The 19699-nt window shown below is 59.7% G+C and overlaps 2 protein-coding genes across 2 annotated transcripts in view; both read left to right on the top strand.

Annotated features, from left to right (window-relative positions):
- SRRM3 (serine/arginine repetitive matrix 3) overlaps positions 1 to 4756 on the top strand; it is a 54545-nt gene extending 49789 nt beyond the window's left edge. Inside the window, exons 13-16 of the mRNA XM_073884190.1 lie at positions 93 to 155; positions 923 to 1147; positions 1251 to 1388; positions 3203 to 4756. Of these exons, the coding sequence (XP_073740291.1) occupies positions 93 to 155; positions 923 to 1147; positions 1251 to 1388; positions 3203 to 3431 (655 nt within the window). The 3' untranslated portion in view covers positions 3432 to 4756. The remainder of the gene's footprint in view (positions 1 to 92; positions 156 to 922; positions 1148 to 1250; positions 1389 to 3202) is intronic.
- Positions 4757 to 10072: 5316 nt separating this feature from the next.
- Positions 10073 to 11560, top strand: HSPB1 (heat shock protein family B (small) member 1). Its single transcript, XM_025864738.2, has 3 exons — positions 10073 to 10575; positions 11071 to 11134; positions 11240 to 11560. Exons 1-3 carry the CDS (start codon positions 10206 to 10208, stop codon positions 11427 to 11429), a joined length of 624 nt encoding a protein of 207 aa, XP_025720523.1. The 5' UTR covers positions 10073 to 10205; the 3' UTR covers positions 11430 to 11560.
- The last annotated feature ends 8139 nt before the right edge of the window (positions 11561 to 19699 follow it).

Below are 19699 nucleotides of genomic sequence, written 5' to 3'. Positions count from 1 at the left end.
CGAGGCTCGTCGCGCTCGCTCAGCAGGGCCCGCTCCAGCAGCGACTCCGGCGGCGGTGGCGGCGGCGGCGGCGGCGGCGGCGGCGGCGGCAGCGGCGCCCCCGGCCCCGGGCCCGAGCCCGGCTCCGAGCGAGGCCACGGCGCGCACGGGAAACGGTGAGCGGCACGGCCCCGGGGCCCGCACGGGGCTCCCCTCCCCCCCCCGAGCTCTGCCGCCCCCCCCCCCCGCCCCTCTGACCACTCTCCCTGCCCCCAAAGATCCCCCCTCCCCCCTCCCACTGACCCCTCTCCCCGCACTGACCACTCTCCCTCCTTCTCAGTAAGCTCTCCCTTCCATGATCACTGCCCTCCCCGCCCCCGCCCGACCATGGAGCACCCTTCCCCACCCAAGGATCCCTCTCTCCCCCTCACCGGCCATTCTCCTTCCCCACTCCCTGAGATCCCCCCGAACCGATCGCTGTCTCCCCACCAAGGAGCCCTCCCTTCCCCACACTGACCACTCTCCTCCCCAACAGAGTCCCACCCCCGTGATTCTCCTCGCATCCAGGAGCACTCGCCTCCCTCACTTGACCGCCCCCACTGATCACTCTCCCTCGACACCACGGAACACTCTCTTCCACACTTATGTCACTACCCCACGCCCACCCCTAGCCCTTTTCCCTCCTCTGGGAATCTAGTCCCGCTCCACCAACTCACGCACCACTTCCTCCCCCTCACTAACCCTTCTCCTCATCCACATCTCCTCCGTAGAACTCCTCCCCTACCGAGTCCCTTTCCCTCCACTGAGCTCACTTTTGTCCCTAGCTGAACCCCCTCCCTGTCACCGGCACCCCTTTAACCCCACTCCGCCACCCCACCCCACCCCCGCCCAGCCCACTGCCTCCCTAGCTGACTGAGTCCCTGTCACCGCGCCCCTCCTCCAGGACCAAGGAGCGGCCCCCGCGCGCCCGGCCGGCCAGCACCTCCCCGTCCCCGGGCGCGCACGGCAGGCACGGCGGCCCGGAGGGGAAGAGCTCGTCGCGCAGCCCGGGCCCCCACCCGCGCTCGTGGAGCTCCAGCCGCTCGCCCTCCAAGTCCCGCTCACGCTCTGCGGAGAAGAGGACCCGCAGCCCCAGCCGCTCGCCGTCGCCCAAGAAAACCCTGGGCCGGTAAGTGCGGACCCGGGGTCCCGCCGGGCGCAGGGGTGGCGGCGGGACCGGGCCCCGGAGGGTACCCGCCGGGCCGCGTCGCTCACCTCGGCCGGGCCCGCAGGGACAAGGACGGCGAGGGCCGCGCGAGGCACGCCGAGGCCGAGGCCGCCCGCGCCCGGCGCCGCTCCCGCAGCTACTCGCCCATCCGCAAGCGGCGCCGGGACTCGCCCAGCTTCATGGAGCCACGGCGCATCACCAGGTACGGAGGGGCCCGGCCGGGCCCGCAGGGACCTCCTGGGGGACGCACTGAACCGGGTGCAGGCAGGGGAGGTGGGGTTCAGGAGAGGGAAGAGGGCCTGGTGAGGGCTAGAGGCCCCTGGAGGATGAGAGAGGCTAGAACTGGGGGTGCTGGGGAGGGTGGGACTCAGAGGCAGGGGTCTGAAGGCCCACGGAGGGGAGGGGGGCTGTGTACTTGGGTCTGAGTGGGCAGCAGCAAGCATGGAGTTCAGCTCCAGAAGATTCCAGCCATCCTCCTGGAGCCCCTCCCTCTCTCCGTGCTCCCTACATCCATCTCCTGGCAATGATGTCTCCTTTTCTCCTTCATCTCAAGGTCCAGCCTGCCGAGTGGCCTGTGGCCGGCCTGGGGGCCGAGTGGACCCCCTCCCCACAGGCTGCAGGGGAGATGCCCATGTGAGCTGATCTGGCTCTGTTCAGCTGTCATCTGTCTGCCTCTCATGTTGTCACTAACTTCACTCCGCTCACCTCCCAGCGCAACCCCCCCCCCCAACCAGGGGGCGGAATTCGGAGGAGGGGGCACCAGCAGCCTGCTCTCTGGGGCAGCTGTGGGAGGGCCTGTCCCTTCCACTCTCCCCTCCCCCCACCCCAGTCCAATGGGGCTGTGGGGAGTGTGTGGCAGATATGGCAGAAGCCACATCAGAGAGCTTCTCGGCCAGGACTGGAGGGTGTGGGCCTAGGTCTCCCCATGAAATTATATTGTGTTTGTGGAAACCAGTCCGAAGCCCTAGATCCCTGACTTGGGATTGAGGGCTACAGGCAAAATTCTGAGCCCAGCTATGCCACAGACCCTGCTGGGCAGCCTTTAGGAAATTGGTGTGCCTCTCTGGGTCTGGGTGTGCATGTCTGAACAATAAGCAGAGCTCCCTGAGCATCTTTTCAGCTCTAACAGGGACTGATTCTCAAACTAGCCCTTCCAAGTCCTTGGTGATGCAGAAAGTGGAGGGAGGAGAGGGCATCGCCTCCTCCCCTCAGCCCAGAGCTAGAGGCCAGATGGCCAGGCTTGGGACACCCCCTAGACAGGCCACACACCTCACCCATATATGCGGAGGGCCCTAGACACCTGGAGCCCTGCACCTTCCACCTGGCACCCCCTCAGCCCCTCTCCCAGGCTGCCTCCTCCTCCCACTAACGTACACCTGTTTTCTTCCTCAGAATTAACCCCACGCCATGGGGCACTGTTGCCCCCTTAACCACTCTCTTTTCTTTTCTCTGGGTCACAGCCTCCTGGCTTCAAACTAACTCCGGGCCGGCGGGAGGTAGCTGAGTGAGAAGGGGCCAGCGGGACTGGGGGTGGGGACGGGGGGGCCATGGGCATGGGCAGCAATGGCCAGGGCTCTCCTCCTTGTTCCCTTGAAGTGACCTGACAAACCGAAACCCTCGATTCTGCGGGGACCAGAGAAGCAGGGCTGGGCCTTATCCACAACCCTTTCCATGCCCAGAAACCACTGCTTAGCTTGGTTGATGTGAGTTGTCTATATTTAAAAGTTTCATTTATTCAACAAATATTTATTGAGCACCTTCTCGGGCCAAGCAGAGACTTGGTCTCCTTTCTCTGAAGACAAGTGAGGAAAAACAAAATGACCAACAGGAAATTGGCAAGAGACCACTGACTGTCCAGGCCTTTCGGGGCAGGGGACACTCCAAGGCCAGAGGTCAGGGGAAACTGAGGCAGGGAAGCCCTGGCCACTGCTGGGGAAGGGCTCAGGGCCTGAGTGAGGGCCCAAGACAGAGCTCAGGGACCCGAATGGCCTGTAATCAGCTTTTCCCTCCCGGCAGTGCCCGAAAGCGTCCCATCCCCTACTACCGGCCCAGCCCCTCGTCCTCCTCCAGCTGCCTGAGCAGTGACTACTCAAGCCGGAGCCCCAGCCGCAGCCCCAGCCCGGGCCACAGCCACGGAAGCTACAGCAGCCGCAGCCGCGGGACCCGCAGCCGCACACGCAGCCCCTCCCGGACCCCCAGTCCCAGCTACCACAGCCGGAGCAGCTCAGAGAGTGGGGGCTTCTGAGCCCAGATAGACCCAGCTTGGTGCCCCCTGGCATAGGGAAAGGCGAGGGGTCAGGCCCCAGGACCTGTGAAGGGGCCTGCACCCCACTGCTACAAAGAGGTCCCCGGGCCAGGGAAGACCTTGAGGGTGGGCGCCCTGCAGACGAGGAGGAGCTGGGTTCTGCTGCTTTTGGAGGGTCCCCACCCCCACCTCCTGCCTGCCCACCATGTCCAGGGAACAAAGAGCCGTTGCGAACACAGGGATCACCCTGTCCCCCTTCCTGCTTGATGCCAGCTCACCAGGCTGGGGACAGCTCAGTGGACCCAGGGACACCTCGGAAGGTGCCAGACCTGGGAGCCTCCTCTCCCCTCTCCACAGGGCCCTCGGCTCCTCTCTATCAATGGGCAGACAAGGAGGTGGGAAGGCAAGCAGGATCTAAGTTATCCAGAAGGAAGGATGGTCTAACCCTTGGTGCATCACCATCCAGGCTGGGGAGCTGCTTCCTTCTGAATTGGCTGCACGATCCTGGCTGAGGGCAGGGCAGGAGGCCGGCTCCACAGCCTGCTCCAGCCCCTCCCCTGGCCCAGGAGTACCCAGACCCACTAGGTGGGCCCCTAAGCCCCAGCCTGAGGAGCCAGGGAGCTCACTCTTGGTCGCACCTCTTCTCTCTAGGCCAGGCCTTCCCCTTCAGCCCTCACCCCATGCCCTGAGCCAAGGCCACAGCTGCCAGGCCTTCTGCATGACAAGAGGTGGGACATTGGGACCACACTGCATCTGACCTTGAGGTCAAAAGGGGTTCAGGTCAGGAGGTGGGAGGGAGAAGGGATAGATGGAAGAAGAGCCTGTGAGGAGCAGGGGAGAGCAATGCAGTCCGATGACCGAGCAAGCCCTGGTGTCCCAGTGTGCCCCATATCTGGGACATAGGCCCGATGGCAGCACAGGGTCACCGGCATGGGATAACATGCACTTCGGGGCCTGCCCAAGGGAGCACTTCCCTCTCGGGGTTTGGTGGGGAGGTGGTCAGTGGAGGCTACCCAGAGAAGAGTGCTAGAGCCCTTTGAAGAAAGGGTTATGGTTAGATCTAGACTGAGGGCCTTGGCCTGGGGCATCGATGGGGAAGCAGTGGCCCCCCCCCCCCCCGCCCAGCCCTCTTCTGCTGCTCCCAGCCCACTCCTCCTGGGGCCCTCAGGGATCTCACAAAGTCTTCCTTGGCCCAACAGGGCACCTGCCCTGGGCTCCCATGGGGGGAGGGGTCTGGGGTCTGGTCCGGGTTCCCCCTCTATTTCCCCCTCCCTCTTTCTCCGCGGTGCGGATAAAAATTGGACTCTAATAAAACACTTGGTGCCCGGATGACAGGTGGTGAGACCAGGCCTCTGTGGATTTGGGCACCTGCGGAGTGTGGGGAGGGCATAGGGTCCTGGGGTCCTTCCCTCCGAGAAGTGGGAGGGGCGCAGACTCCACCCAAGACAGAAGATCTGGCACCAACAAGCCAGAGCCCAGTGTGTCCATCCCCCTGCCTCAGTGCAGGAGCAGAGCATGCGGCTCAGTGGGGAGGAAAACAGGGACCCAGGAAGACTTTCCTTTCAGCCTGCAGACTCTGGGGGCTTTGAACATCCCCACTTCCCTCAACCCCCACGCCCCACCTAGCTTCCTCTCCCATCATTGTCCTTGACTCCGATACACCCCAGTCCAGCTGACCTGCCTCCTTGGGCCCTCCATGCATGACCTCTCCACCACCAAAGGTTCCGGTGAGCTCATGGTTCAAGACCTAGCTCAGCTGCCTCCTACTCCAAGGAGGCTTCCTGGTCCCCAGCTACAGTGGCCACTCTCACCTCTGGGTCTCTCCCGCTTTTCCGGGTCTATACCTGCCTTTAGGGTCCCAAGCTCTTGTACGGCTTATTTGTGGGCATGTCCATCTCTCCCTAAATCTGTGAGTTTCTGGAGCCCAGGCCGTGCCTTCTTGGCCTCTGCATCCCATCCCCCAAATAGGCACCCTTGAGATGTCTGTCAAATGAGTAAACAAGTGAACTGGGGAGCCAGGGAGTGAGCGGGTCCAGAAGCCTTGGGGGAGGGGAGGGACCAAAGGCAAGGTGTGGTGGTGGCAGATAGACACTAGAGGGCAACAGAGAGGAAGAAAATTGCCTGTCAGCACTGAACAGGCCGGAATGGAGAGCCCTGGGCAGAGGTTCTATGTCAGCCTGGAAACCCAAAGCTCCTGTCCTCAGCGCCCATCCTGGCTACTTGGAGAAGCAGTGTCCAATTCCTGAGGAAGGACTGGGAGAGTACCAAGCCCCTGCCCTCCCACAGAATGAGGGTTCAGCCTGAACTCTGCCCTAGACCTTGGGAAAAGGGGAAAACTACCTCCAGGAAGGCAAGCAGGAAAACAGGAAACTCCAATTCTGCATCTGGTAGCCAGGGGTGGGGGGGATGTGTGCATGGGGGAACCTTCCCAGGATGTGGGCCTTTGGGGTGTCATATGCAGGTCCTCTCCTGGTGTCTCTGCAGATGGGGGCCTCGGGGACCCTTCTGTCCTTACCCTCCCAATACACACAGCAGCCGGGAGTCAGGCTGGGCAGGGCTTCCTGTGTCCTCTTAGGTATTTTCTCTTTTCCTTAATTGGTTTCCTGCAGCCCCAGACCCAGGGTAGCAAGTCAGTGCACACCCCCAGTCTGGGTGTCCCAGGGAGCATCTCCCATCCCCTGCCTCTCTGAGATGGTCTTGGAAGCCCCCTGGCCTCCCACCGGCCAGTGAGTGAATATGCTGAGGGCATATTCAGCAAACCTGCCCTACCACCAGACACTTGCCCTTCCTTCTCCAGGCCCCTCGCCACTCAAGGACAACCAAGACACGAGAGTGCTCTAGCCATAGGGCCTCCCACCTCCACAGCCACCACAGGGGATGCCAGATCCTCCCTCACCACCTCCCTCCACTCACCATACACACACCCCTCCAGGAGTATTAGATGGCAGAGTGGGCAGTGCCGACGGCCGGGGGTGGGGGGAGTGAGGGCGAGTGGAGGAGAAACTGTTGATTCACTATGCTGGAAGGAGCCTTCGAGAACATCCAGTCCAATGGTCTCATTGTACAGATGAAGAAAATGAGTCACGGGAGCCGGCTGCTGGCCAAGGTCACAGAGCCAGAGACAAGCAGGTCCCCAGACTCCCAAGCTAGACAGATTCTTTCTGCTAGACAGTGGGGCGGCGGGGAGGCCAGCCCTCCCCACACGACCCCTCCTTGGCCCCCCTTTAGTGGTGAGGGGGTGAGGTGACACCCAAGACTAGCCAGAAGCCTAGGGGATGGGCAGGCTGAAGAGGGACTCCCAGAGAGGCAGTGTCTAGATGCTTCCAGAAAGACCTTGTGCCCCCCACCCCCATGTGCTCTAATTACTGCTGCCCACATTTTTAATTCCCAGTAAACCCAGTGACTGGCGCAATCCATCAGCTGTCAGGTCTCTCCAGGGAGCTCGGGCAGCTGCCTGAAGACTCTCGCGTTTTCTCTGAGGCTGAGCCAGGGAGGGAGGGGCTGGCTCAGCCGCAGTTGGCAAAGGCCTGTCAAAGGTGTGGCTACTGTGGCCAAGGCCTGGCGCTCCCTGCCAGACAAGGAGGCTGGGAGGCTGGTCTCGGGCTGCCGCAGAGTACCGCAGACTGTGGGGCTAGGGACGAGGAGAGGGGCCCCTCTAATTAAGGGACCCCAGACCCAAGCTTGCCTCCCCCATCACTGCACCTGTGGCTACTGGGAAATCCCTGGGGGTGGAGTTGTCTTCTTAATCCCAGAAATACTAGCCCTGGCAGCTCAGTGCCCAGAATGATAGAGTGGAAGACTGTCAAAGAACACTTCGGCAGGTGGGCAAGTGGGGGCTGACATCCAGCCCTTGCTCCTCTTGCCCTGTGCCCGAGCAACCGGGGTGCGACCTCCGGGAAGGGTGCATGGTCAGGGCTGGAAGGGACTCGAGAGAGGCTGGCCCAACCTTCCCTGCCCCTTGGCCGCACACCTCCCCCTGCGCCCACCAGCCCAGAGCCCACAGCCCACCCTGGACTGCTTAGGAAGTCTCTCCCCTGCTCAAAGAGAGTCAGGACGCTTGAGTTCCGATCCCTCCACCCGCTTACCAACTTTGTGACCTTGGGGCAGTTCCAGCTCAGTTTTCTCATCTCAGAAATGGGACTCTGAGAAGATACTTAGACCTGCCATAAAGTGCATACAACTGCGTGATTCTTATTAGCCTAAGTAAGTCTCAGTACCCAAAATTAAAGGCCCTCTTTCCTTAATAAAGGTGAACACTTACTGAGCACCAAGCACTCCTCACACATTATTGCATTTGAGATTCACCACAACCCCAAAAGATGGGTGTGTTATTACTACCCACGTTTTGCAGATGGGGACAGCGGGCTCAAGGAGGTCACCAGGCCGGTGAACAGCAGCATCCAAGTTCAAGCCCAGCCTGTCTGACCCCAAAACCCAGTTTTTCCTGCAACCCCACCCCCTCTTGCCACCACCCAGAGCCACCCATGTTCCCTCCCTTGTGACTGACAAGGTCCCTCAAGAAGCGACCCACTGAAGATGGATATGAAGTCTCAGTCCTGCCTCCCCCACCCACCATGGGCAGAGTGCTGGGAGCTGTTGGGCCCTGGTTTGCACAACTTCCTGGCTGGGAAAGCAGGAATGGACCCTCCCTGCCCTGGCTTCAGGCAAGATGCAGAGAGCTACTAAGGGAGCCTCTGTCTACAAAGGGTTGGCAGGCAAGGCAGCCCGGCACCCCCACCCAAAGCGTGGCTGGGCCTGGCAGGACCACACTTGAAAGCATCCATGACCACACCTGACAGCTCCTGTAGGGTGGGGCTCCTGGACTCCAGTCTGGGCCAAGGTGGGCAAGCAGAGGCGGATGAGAGCCCTCCCTGGCTCCTGACCTCACCTCGACTTTATAGAGCTGGGAATGGGTGGTGTTGGAAGTGCCAGGGAGCCAAGACCTGGGGCTTGCTGAAGCTGAGACCCTTGGGGCGGGGCGGGGGGGCGCCAGTAGTTCCCAAAGGAGACCTATTGGGCCCGTGACCTGATCCAACAAGGGAGGTGGAGCAGAGATGGGGTCCTGTCTGCCTCACACCCTTGGCCCATGAAAGCCCCAGGAGCTCAGAGGTAACCAGAACAACCTTGGACTCATGACCCAGACCTAGCTCTTCCCTGATGGGGAGCAGGTGGATAAGAAAGAGAGAAAGGCATCCAGGACCTCCCTCTTGAAGAGGAAGCAGACACAGAAAAGGCATGAGATTTGTTGCTGCCCCCTGCTCATCGAAGCAAGTGGCTGGAGTCTGGCTTCTGATTTCTCAGGTGTCCTGGGCAGGGCAATGGCCCCGGTAAAACTGGTGGGGGTTCAGCCTCAGCCCAGCCCTGGAAAAGGGGCAGCAAGCAGAGTGGGCCTCAGAAAGAGAGGAAGTGGAAGACTCCCGAGGTCGGAGTCCCACGAGGGTGAGAGCCATGGGCACTAGACAGGCAAGAGGCTTACTCTGCTAGTGTCTTACAGGAGACAGTGCACCAATCACTGTATCTCCTTGAACTCGTTTCCTCATCTAAAAAGGAGGGATAACAGGGTGTAAAATGGGAGAAGGAAGACTGGAGGGGGCTCATGCCTGTGAAAGCAGAAGAGAGGGAATGTCAGGATTATGGCAGGAGCCTAGGAGCAACACCCTCTCTCAAAGGTGGGAGATGGGGGCCTGGATCCCACAGGTGGTCAGAGAGGAGGTGGGGGTCAAGGAGCAGGCCTCAGGTTCCAAGCATGTTTGAGTGAACTGTACTTCGAGATCATAATCTGCAAAAAGGGAAACTGAGGCCTAGAGAAAGGAGGGGCCTTGCCCCAAATCACAATAAATCAACAGTAAAGGCCAGGCTAGATTCAAGGTTACTTACTGCCCTTCAAGTTCCCTGTCCAGGGCTCCTCAAGGAACAGTAGATACATGGGGGGATTTGACAAGAGCCTTCCTCCTGACCCCCTCTCAGCACGGGGTTTCTGACCTGGGTCACTGCCTCTGCAACTGGGATACTTACACACTCTCCTTCCACCACCTCCCCCAGCCCTTTTAACTGCAGATAAATAACATAACAATAGTGAACAATTATCAGGTACCAGGCCCTGGACTAAAGTCCTTACTTGCATTAAGTTGCTGAATCCTCACATCAATCCAATGATGTAAGCATTTTTATTACTATCATCATCATCTCTGTTTTCCAGACGGGGAAACCGAGGCCCAGAGTCTAACTTGCACAAGTCCATCCCATTAGTGGCAGAACAGGATGTAAAGTCAGACCGTCTGGCTCCAGCGCCCACACTCTTATCTGCGACGCCAGGCTGCTTTTTAAGGCATTATTTCCCGGGACGCCTTGTGGTTCAAATCCTGGCTCTGCCACTTCTATATACATGTGGTCTGGGACAAGTAGCCCAGCTTCTCTGGGCTTTGTCCACCGGGACAAACGGATGGGGCTGTCCACCAGGCCTGGACGAGAGCTTTAGCTCCCAGGCCCAACAGTGTCCAGCAGTGGGCACTGCACCAGGACCGGTGTTCCAGTCATTTGTTTTCTTGAACAAGAAGGTTCCAGATGTGGGCAGGGCCTTCCTCGGCCCGCCCCCGCCCCGTGTGCGGGGGGAGGAATGCAGGGGGAGGGGCTGCCCCCAGCCCGTCATTGCCTTTAATAGAGACCTGAAACACCGCCTGCTAAAAATACCCGGCTGGAGCCGCATAAAAGCGCTGCGGGGCCGACGCCCCACACTTCTCCAAGCCTCAGCCAGAAGCGCAAAGCCAAGCCAGCATGACCGAGCGCCGAGTGCCCTTCTCGCTCCTGCGAAGCCCCAGCTGGGACCCTTTCCGCGACTGGTACCCAGCCCACAGCCGCCTCTTCGACCAGGCCTTCGGGCTGCCACGGCTGCCCGAGGAGTGGGCGCAGTGGTTCGGCCACAGCGGCTGGCCGGGCTACGTGCGCCCGCTGCCCCCGGCCGCGGTCGAGAGCCCCGCCGCGGTGGCCGCGCCCGCCTACAACCGCGCACTCAGCCGGCAGCTCAGCAGCGGCGTCTCGGAGATCCGGCAGACGGCCGACCGCTGGCGCGTGTCCCTGGACGTCAACCACTTCGCCCCCGAGGAGCTGACGGTCAAGACGAAGGATGGCGTGGTGGAGATCACTGGTGAGCCCCCGGCCCTGCGGGGACCCTGCTGACGGGGCGGGAACTGGGCAGGGAAACTCCACCAGGGACCCGGAAGATTTGGGACTCACCCTGCCCCCGGGCTGTGGCCCCGACTCTAGAACGGGGACTTCGGGTAGTTCCTCAGGGCCCCTCTGGCCCGAAAAACGCTTTATTGAGGGAAAAAATGCCGCCTTCCAGCGCAGATCCCCCAGCCCCTCCCCCAAATGACCAGGTCTCCTTGGGGCCACCCACAGGCCCGGACGAAGAGGCCATTGTCCCCTGGCGCTGTCCCTGTCCCCTGCCCCTAAGCCCGGGTCCGCGGAGGGGGCGGGTGCGCTTCCTTGGCGCCGCGCACCACCCCACCCCCCAAAGCACTGAACCCAACTTTCCAGAAGCTTCTGAGGGGCCCTGAGACAGTCCGACCACCCATGGGGGTGTGTGTGGATTGGGGCGGGCCCCTCCCCCCGCAGCCTCTGACCTCATTCTCCCACCCAGGCAAGCACGAAGAGAGGCAGGACGAGCATGGTTACATCTCCCGGTGCTTCACCCGAAAATACTCGTAAGTCTTGGCCCCAGATCCAGGGGGACCTGAGGAGGGGTGCAGGGAGTGGGGGGCAGTGAAGCACAGGTGTGTAACTTTTGTCCTCCCTTTCTGCCTGTCTAGGCTGCCCCCTGGTGTGGACCCCACCCTGGTCTCCTCCTCCCTGTCCCCTGAGGGCACGCTCACCGTGGAGGCCCCGATGCCCAAGCCAGCCACCCAGTCGGCAGAAATCACTATCCCTGTCACTTTCGAGGCACGTGCCCAGATTGGGGGCCCAGAAGCTGGAAAGTCGGAGCAGCCTGGAGCCAAGTAAAGGCCTTATTAGCCCTGTTGTCCACACCCCCGCCTCAGTAGCCATCACTGACTATCCCCACCCGCCCATCTGTATGCTTTTTTGATACGTTTACCTTCTGTTTTTCTCAAATAAAGTTCAAAGCAACTGCCCGCCACTGCCTCAGATTCTGGTGTTTGTGGAGGCCTGGGGGTTGGTGCCATTCGCTGGCTCACACATGGATCACATTTGCCGAGGGCCTGCTGTGTGCCAAGCCCCATGCTAGGCCCTGTGGGTACAGTGGGGTACAGCAGGGCCACACCCCAGTTCTCCAACCCTGAGTCCAGTAAGAGAGAAGTAATGATCGGAACCAGCAGTGATGGGGGAAACCAGGTGAGGCAGCTGGTCCAGGCTTGGGCACTCAGGGACACCTAGGCCGGAGTCCGGCGCCTGGGGGACAGAGCAGGGCCTGGGGAGGGGAGCTTCTTAGGAGCTCAGAGTCCCTTGCTCACTTCATTGAGACTTCACTATTCTCCCAGAGAGGGGCAGGACCACGGAGAAGGCATGGGAGGTGTGGCACTCCAGGTGACTTTCTGAGAGGAGGTTGGCCTTGTCAAAGGTTCCATCCCCTGATGCCCGTGCATGCAGGATGAGGCCTAGGCTTTTGGGTCAAGGGCACTCGGCAAAGAATGAGGGCCGTGTGGTCAAGGTTTTGGTGGAAGAGAAGCAAAGACCCTGACAGGGAAGACTAACCCAGGTAGGAAGAGTCACACCTACCTGGGTCCTCTCCTTGGCCCTCATCCTACCCACCACCCTCTCACCTGGCCCAAGAAGGGTTTGGAGGGACCCGGGGGAGGGATAGAGCCGATAGGGGTTTTGGAGCCCAGTCTCAGGTCCCCAGGAACTTGAGAGATCCCACACCATCTCCACCTACAAAGGCCACAGAGCCTGAAGCTGTGGCAAGACACCATGACATCATTTTCGAAGCCCACAGCCCTACTTTCCCAGGGTCTCTGAAAGGAGCAGCACCCTGTAGGGAAGGGCCAGGAGCATGCACACACACTCACCACCCTCGCCACTGCCCAGCTTCTTAATTTCCACTCCCTGGTGCGGATACCACAATCTGGAGCAGGCAAGAAGCCAAAGCAGGTCCCAGGCCTCAGAGGCCTCGCCGGGCCTGGAGGGAGGCCAGCCAGGGAAATAACCACACGAACAGCTAGCAGAGCAGGTCTGGACCTGTTGGCCAGGGCACTGCCCGGTCTACGCCACCCCTACCACCATTCATTGCACGAGCTCCAATCTCCTTAATCTGCCATCCTCCTCCCTGACAACAGACATGCTACATCTCAGGTGTCTTCTGGACACGTCCACATTCCTGTGGTTACAACCGAATCAGCCTGTCCAGGGCTCACTCTTGCTCTGTAGTGCCAGCTCCCTTCTGGCTGGCAACAGGATGGCCCCGGCCTGCAGGGGTGTGACTGCTCCTCCGGTCTTGTCAGTCTTGTCAGAGAGATCGAGAGCAAGGCTGCCAGCGCCCTGCAAGTGTGGGAAAGCTGGTGCCAAGCCTTTGACAAGATAATCCTCACTCCAACTCTGCAGAGGTGGGGTTAGTCGTGCCGAACACCTGGGCACCGAGAGCCTCGAAGAGGTGAACAGACTTGCCCGGGTCCACACAGCTAGTCCTGGAGGGGCGGAGGGACATCAATGTGGCCACAGGCAGGAGAGGGCAGGTTAGCTCACACGGGAAGGCTGCGGGGCGGCTGGGGGGCGGGGGGGGAAGGTGTAGAAGTGCTCCACATGGCAAGCTTGAAGTGCTTCCGAAAGAGGCTTGGTGGGGCCACAGAGGAGGACAGGGATGCAGCTGAGTCTGGGGTCCAAGGCTGCTCACAGGGGGTCAGGCTGCAAATGACCTGGAGGGAGCTGCCAGGGGTCTCAGACCCAGAGTCCAGGGCCACAGCCTGGAGCAGGTAGGAGTCAGCCCTCAGGGGGTGCCTACCACAGGGGTGAGTCCAAGGATAACAGCTTTGAGATCTTGGGGGCTCAGGCCATTATTTGGGACACAGCTGGGGACAGGGTAGGTGAGAGGGGAAGAATTCCATCCCTGCAAAGGAAACAGAGCCCAGTTTCCAAGGGAAACTAAAGTAGGAGATGAACTGTAGCCTGGCTGGGCCACTGTGGGGGCAGAGACAGGAGGGGAGTCTGAAGCTGGGCCGGCCCTATGCCCAGAGCTCCACTCAGAGGTGGGGTCTGGGGCAGGGCCTCTGGGCAGAGTGAATAGGGCTGGCTGGCTCAGGTCTGCGGGTCTCCCCTGAGACAGGCTGGCACTTGGCATGGGGACACCTGGTGAGTCCCTGCACTGCTGCTGTGGGGCAGGAATAGTTCCAAGCTTCTCCAGGCCTTTCCCTGATTTTCAGCGGGCCCCTGTCTAAAGGCCTCTGATGTCCTTCAAGTCTGCAGACTCAAGATATTGGCCTTGATTCAGTGAATGCTAGCATCGGGGCCCCTCTGCTCAGCTGGAGGTGTCTGAGGGGCAATGCTCGGTGCTCCAGACTGATGACTAAGGCCTCAAGTCCCTGTGGCTGCCAGTCACCCCTCACCAGCTGCAGCTTCCCTAAGGATCTGTGCAGTGCACAAGCCATCCTCAGTTCCAGGCCTATATCCCTGGGTCTCTCCTTTTCTCTCTCCCTCCTAGTTGTGAAATCTGCCCCCGTGTTGGCACTTCTTCTGGGCCCAGGACCCAGCCAGTCAGTCCAAGTCCCTGTTCAAGGGGCCAAATGGAGGAAACAGCTCAATGACAAGCAGCATTATGCCATTAGCAAGGGGGCGGGACATCCTGTGGTGTCTTAGTGGAATGGGAAAAAGGGATTTCCAAAAGCGACCCTTGGATAGGCAAGTGGCAATGGTATGGGCCAGGGCTGGCAGGCTGGCACAGTCAGGCTGGAGGAAGGAGAGCAAGAGGGTCAGTGAGGGAGGTGGGTGGGACCAGTCTTGGTCGGGGTGGGCACTGTAGGCCACACTAAATGCAGGCTACCGGAGAGGTTTAAGCATCCCTGCTTTAGAAACAAGGGTCCAGATCTTAGAGGAGAGTGGTTGGGAGGAATCAGTCAAGAGGCAGGGGACAATGTGCTGCTGAGGTGTAGTGGGCAGGGGTCCTGCCAGGGGGAGGGGGGAAGGGTGCCAGGTGCCAGGATGTAGCAGCAGCAGGCTCTGTGGTGTGGGGTGACAGACTGGAATGTGGAGGTGCAGGGGGCAGGGGAAGAAAGGGATCTGCTGAGGCCCTGAGCCCTGGACTCTCATGGCTCCCTGCCTAGGGCATGCTGACCTCAGTCTCTGCAAAGTTGGGCAGACCCCACGCCTCTGCTGCTGGGGGAGTAAATTGTTTCCCAGTAGCATCATCTTCCCTGCTACAGAATCAACCCAGGGTTTGTCAGGCACAGACTGCTCCAGGGAGAGGGTGGGTGGGAAGAAAAGCTGCCCGGACAGTGGCTGCAGAGGACCCTAGTGCTGGGTCCAACAGGCATATGGTCAGAGCACCTTTGTGATGGAGGCAGGGGCAACCAAGCAAAGAAAGGAGAGGAGGGTCAGGCAGGACAGGAGCCCTGCCCAGGGACTGGCCATGGGGTCAACAGACACCCCAGACCCCCTGGTCTATTGGCAGCCACCCATGTACTATTCAACCCTGGCAGAACCTAAGACTGGGCAGGGATCAGGTTGGTGAGGGTCCTATCTGCTTGCTTTACCCTGGACTCCCCTACACCCCGCCTTGCATAACCCCCCCATGCACACAGTGGGATGTGGGGATTTGGGACAACCCTCAAGTTCAGAGCTTGGCCTCTGACCCAGACTTGCATAGCAGCAATGAGCTGCCAGCTCAGGAACAAGGTAGGGAGGAAGCTGCACAGGTGAGGGCAAGCCTAGGCTGGTCTTAGCCAGGATCTGGCTCTGGGCCTGGCAGCTCAGACCCAGAGAAATGGGGGCTAAGCCCCACCCTCATGCTGCCCTCCCAGGAACAGGAAAGTGGCCCCAAGGAATATGGAAGAAGCCAAGCATGTGCCCCCCACCCCAAAATCCATACTGTCTGTCCACCAAACAATGCCCCTGTGTACCAGCCCTGAGGAGCACAGGGTTCCATGGTGGGGGGCGGGGAGAGACCCACACATGAGTGGAAAATATCTCCATCCCCGCCACAATCCTCTTAGCTAAGGGCTCTGGGTCTTCCCCACCTCTTCCACCTGGCCAGGTGGCTTTGGACCTCACTGTGTGCACCTCACTCTCTATCCCAAGGATGAGCCATGTTCTCATGGGCTTCTTAGGAGACAGCTCTGCCCACTACTCCTTGTGGTGGGAGAACTGGCAGCATGAAAAATGCCAGGAATCCCAGGCTTAGTGAAGAGGAATAGCTCCAGATCAATAACAGAAGTGCTAGATGGCTTCATGTAGGAGCATGGAGGGCGGAAGAGCCTCACTGGCCAGCCAGCCACCTCCATCTCTTCTGAGGGGCAGGCTGAGGGCAAGGGAAAGCTAAGGGCCCAGCCAGGGTTCCCAACATCCAGAGAGAAAAGATCATGTCTGGGGACCCTGGGGGAAAACCCACCAGCCCTGTGAGGGGTCTCCGCAGCATAATGACCCCCTCCACCCTTCCTTCCAGCCTAGCACACGTACCAGCCTGGTACACCACCCTGTCCAAACTATGGTGGCAGTGTTTGGATCAAGATGTGGCACCAGGGGTCCACGGGCTGCCTCAGAGGAAGAAAGTCTATCCCCACTCCCTCCCCTGGGCTGAACAGGCCAGAACCTTCCAGAAAGGCTTGGATTAAAGAAAGGATTGAGGTGGCAGAAGCAGCTCTGTGTTCAGGAAAAAGCACTGGGCTGAGGCCAGCTCTGTCCCTGTTAGAGGTATGGTCTGGGGTCCACCCTGTGTGGGCTCAATTTCCATTTTGGGGTCTTGATGACCTCTAAGGCCCCTCTCCTACCTTGGCTGTCCGTGTTGTCAGCCCTCTGCAGGATGGGAATCAAGGGAGAATCATGAAGACTGGCAGCTGCCCAGAGTCTCCTAACAATGGTAGGAAGGCCAAAGTCCCAAGGGTGTCCAAGGATATAAGGACAGCTCTCTGTAGGGCCAAGAAGGGCCTGGCATGGGGAAGGCTTTCAGGCTTGGCCCTGACCCCAAGGCAGGTCTGGGTAAACCTTTCCTTTTCACATCATTCCGCCCCCAACCCCCAAGATGGGTTGAAAGTTTCTCTGGAAGTCCCTCCAGGATGGCTGTGTGAGTCTGTGTGCTCAGGCTGGCGGGATAATGGGACGGGTAATTGAGGACTTATTTAGGTGAATGAATGACCAGAGAGGTCACTGAGCCTTCTCCCCTAAGCCCTCTCCCTCTCTGAGTTCTCCCACCCTCTCTCAGCCCTCTCCAAGACCCTTCTGATCTCCCACCACCCTGGTTGGTCTTCCCTATTCCTGATTGCACCCCCTTACTCAGACCCACCCCTCACTGCATCCCTCCCCAACCCCAAGCCTTTTCAATGACCCCCCTTTCTCAGAGTTCTCCCATTTTCTTTTTTTAGAACTGTTTTGTTTAAGATTTTATTTATTTATTTAAGAGACAGCGAGAGGGAGCTCACAAGCAGGGGGGGAGTGGTAGGCAGAGGGAGAGGGAGAAGCAGACCCCCTGCTGAGCAGGGAGCCTGACATGGGGCTTGATCCCAGGACCTTGGGATCATGACCTGAGCCGAAGGCAGACCCTTAACCAACTGAGCCACCCAGTCGTCTCCCTCCCATCTTTTTTTTTTTTTTATGATTTTATTTAGAGAGAGAGAGAGAGAGAGAGGAGGGAAGGGCAGAGGGAGAGAAACCCAAGCAGACTGTGCAGAACACAGAGCCTGTCATGGGGCTCGATCCCACCACCCATGAGATCATGACCTAAGCCAAAACCAAGAGTCAGATGCTCAACCGACTGAGCCACCCAGGCATCCCAGAGTTCTTCCATTTTCACTGAACTTCCACCTCCCATCACTATACCTCTCCCTCATTTGAGCTCCCCTCCCCCTCTGAAATCTACCCCTCTCTCTCTGAACCCTGGTAGGTAAGCTATTCTTTTATAATCCCCTCAGCGGCCCTGCTGAAGATTCTGAAGACCCTCTTCTCTAGGCCCGACCAGCTTTTTCCAAGGCCCTCCTCCGGAAAGTTTCTGGAGGAGAAACCAATATCCACCAAGCAGGCTGCAGGCCCTGCCAGCTCAGACCTTGGGCAGTACTGGTCAAATTCAGAAAGGAAGCCTAGCCTAGGCCCCATTCAAGGGGGATGGAGCAGTGCCAAGGCAGGCCCTGACTGCCCCCAGCACGCCCCCTGGGGCTGGGTGTCTTCATCTTCCCCTCCCCTCCCCCAGGCCCAGACAGGACAGTAAATCACTGCCCCCTGGTGCTCTCTCAGAGACACTCAGATTTCTAACACTGCGTACCCCAGAACCTTCAGGAATCTCTGCCCAGGTTCTAGGTCCTGCCAGGCCCCGAGCAGAAATGGGTCAGGAGACCCCGTCTTGGAAAACACTGACACCCTGAGGCTTGCACCTTCCATACCTTTGGCCCTGTTCTCTGTTCTGCACCTCACTCTCTGAGAACCCTCAAGCCTCCCAGAAGATCCCATCTGGGGAACCCAGTTCACTCCCCCGGCTGCCACCCCTGCCTCTGCCTTTGCAGGGCCTGGCAGCCAAGGCCTGGAGTCAGAGCCCCTGCTGTGCCCTGCTGCATAGGTGTTCAGCACTGTTTGTTACTTATCACAACTGGCATGTACTGGGCACCTGCTAGCTGCCAATCACTCCTTCGCTTATGAAATCCTCACAGCAACTGAATGCCGCTGAGAGGCAGTAGAGGCTTGTGGTTATGCTTTCTGTCACTGGTCAAAACTGCCTAGGTTCAAATCTTCATTGGGCCACTTACTAACTGTAGAGGACCTTGAGCAAGTTACAGTCTTGGTTTCTACCTCTGCAAAGTGAAGCCGATTATATGAATGAACACAGCTTAAGTCTCTGACACAGAGCCTGAGCCACACACTGAACACCCAGTCATGCTAGGCATTTTTATGAGGTAGATTGTATTATTCCCATTTTACAGATACGGAAACTGGGAAACTGTCCGTCTGAAAGGCTAAGGAACTTGATAGGTTACACGACACAACTAGGACGTGGTAGGGTTGGAATTCAAATCCTGAGCTTTCTGCTACCGACAGCCCTTTCATTTCGAACGGGACAGACATTTCACCTTTGTTAAGAGTAGCTAGCCACGCTGAAGCTGACCTACCCGTCTCTCCTCCCGGGCCCTCAGGTCGTACTAGCTCTAGGCGGGGAGCTGTTTAGGGCAGAGATTGGGGTGCACGCGCTCCCTAACGTTTCTGCCGTCTGATTTTGGGGCTGGCCCTGGGCCGCCACTCAGTTCCAAGTCGGGAGGCGTGTGGGGGAAGAGAGGGCCTTCAGGGGTGGAACCCGCCCTCGCTCAGGAAGACAGGGCTGTGGCACGCGGCAGGTGAGGCTGCAGAAGCCTTGAATGCCAAAAGAGGCAGGGGCGGCTTCAGTGCATCCAGGTTATGGCGCCATGGGGCCAGGGTGTGACAGACCCAAGTCTCCACCCGCCCTGAGCCCCTTTCGACTGCTGTGAGGGTCGGGCAGGCTGTACTGAGGCCCGGCTTCCTCCTCTGCAACGTGGGGTAAATGTAGCCCCCCCCGGGGGGCTGGTGCCAGAGCGACGGCTGCGCAGGTTAGAGAGCACAGCAAACCTGCTCAGGGCCCTTGCGGTTGTGCCGGCTGTGCAGAAACTGAGGCGGAGGGGTAGGCAGAGGGAGAAGCACGGGGTCAGGGGGAAAGCTGGCGTCTGAGGCCGTGTCCCCAACCCCCCTCCCCCGCCGCGCGCTCCTGCCACCGACCACGGCGATGGACAGTGCCCAGAGACGCGACCAACGGGCCAGACGCCGTCCTAAGACCTCACAGAGCCCGGACCCAGCTACTCTGTGAGACAACTGCGCACGAGGAGAGCGGAGGCGGGCTGCGGGAGGGCGGAAAGGGAGGGCCCAGCCCCGCGGTGGGAGCCAATCGGACCTGGGCAACTGGGCAGGCAGATCCTGGCGCAGCGCTAGCAACAGGCCGATCATTGGAAGAGCCGGGCAGACTGGCCTGTGATTGGCTCTCGCCACTGCCCGAGATTGAAGGCGGGCCGCGTCCCGCCCAGCTCACATCCGGGGGTTTTGACGGGTCCTGGAACCTTCGCGATCCAGGCTCGTGAGAGCCCCCGGCTCTTTAGAGCGTCAGCTCGTCTGTAGTCCCG

The sequence above is a fragment of the Callorhinus ursinus genome, unplaced genomic scaffold (genome assembly GCF_003265705.2).
Source record: "Callorhinus ursinus isolate GAN/ISIS: 27379988/994484 unplaced genomic scaffold, GSC_fseal_2.0 scaffold55, whole genome shotgun sequence".
Taxonomy (NCBI): domain Eukaryota; kingdom Metazoa; phylum Chordata; class Mammalia; order Carnivora; family Otariidae; genus Callorhinus; species Callorhinus ursinus.
This window is presented reverse-complemented; position numbering and strand designations above follow the sequence as displayed.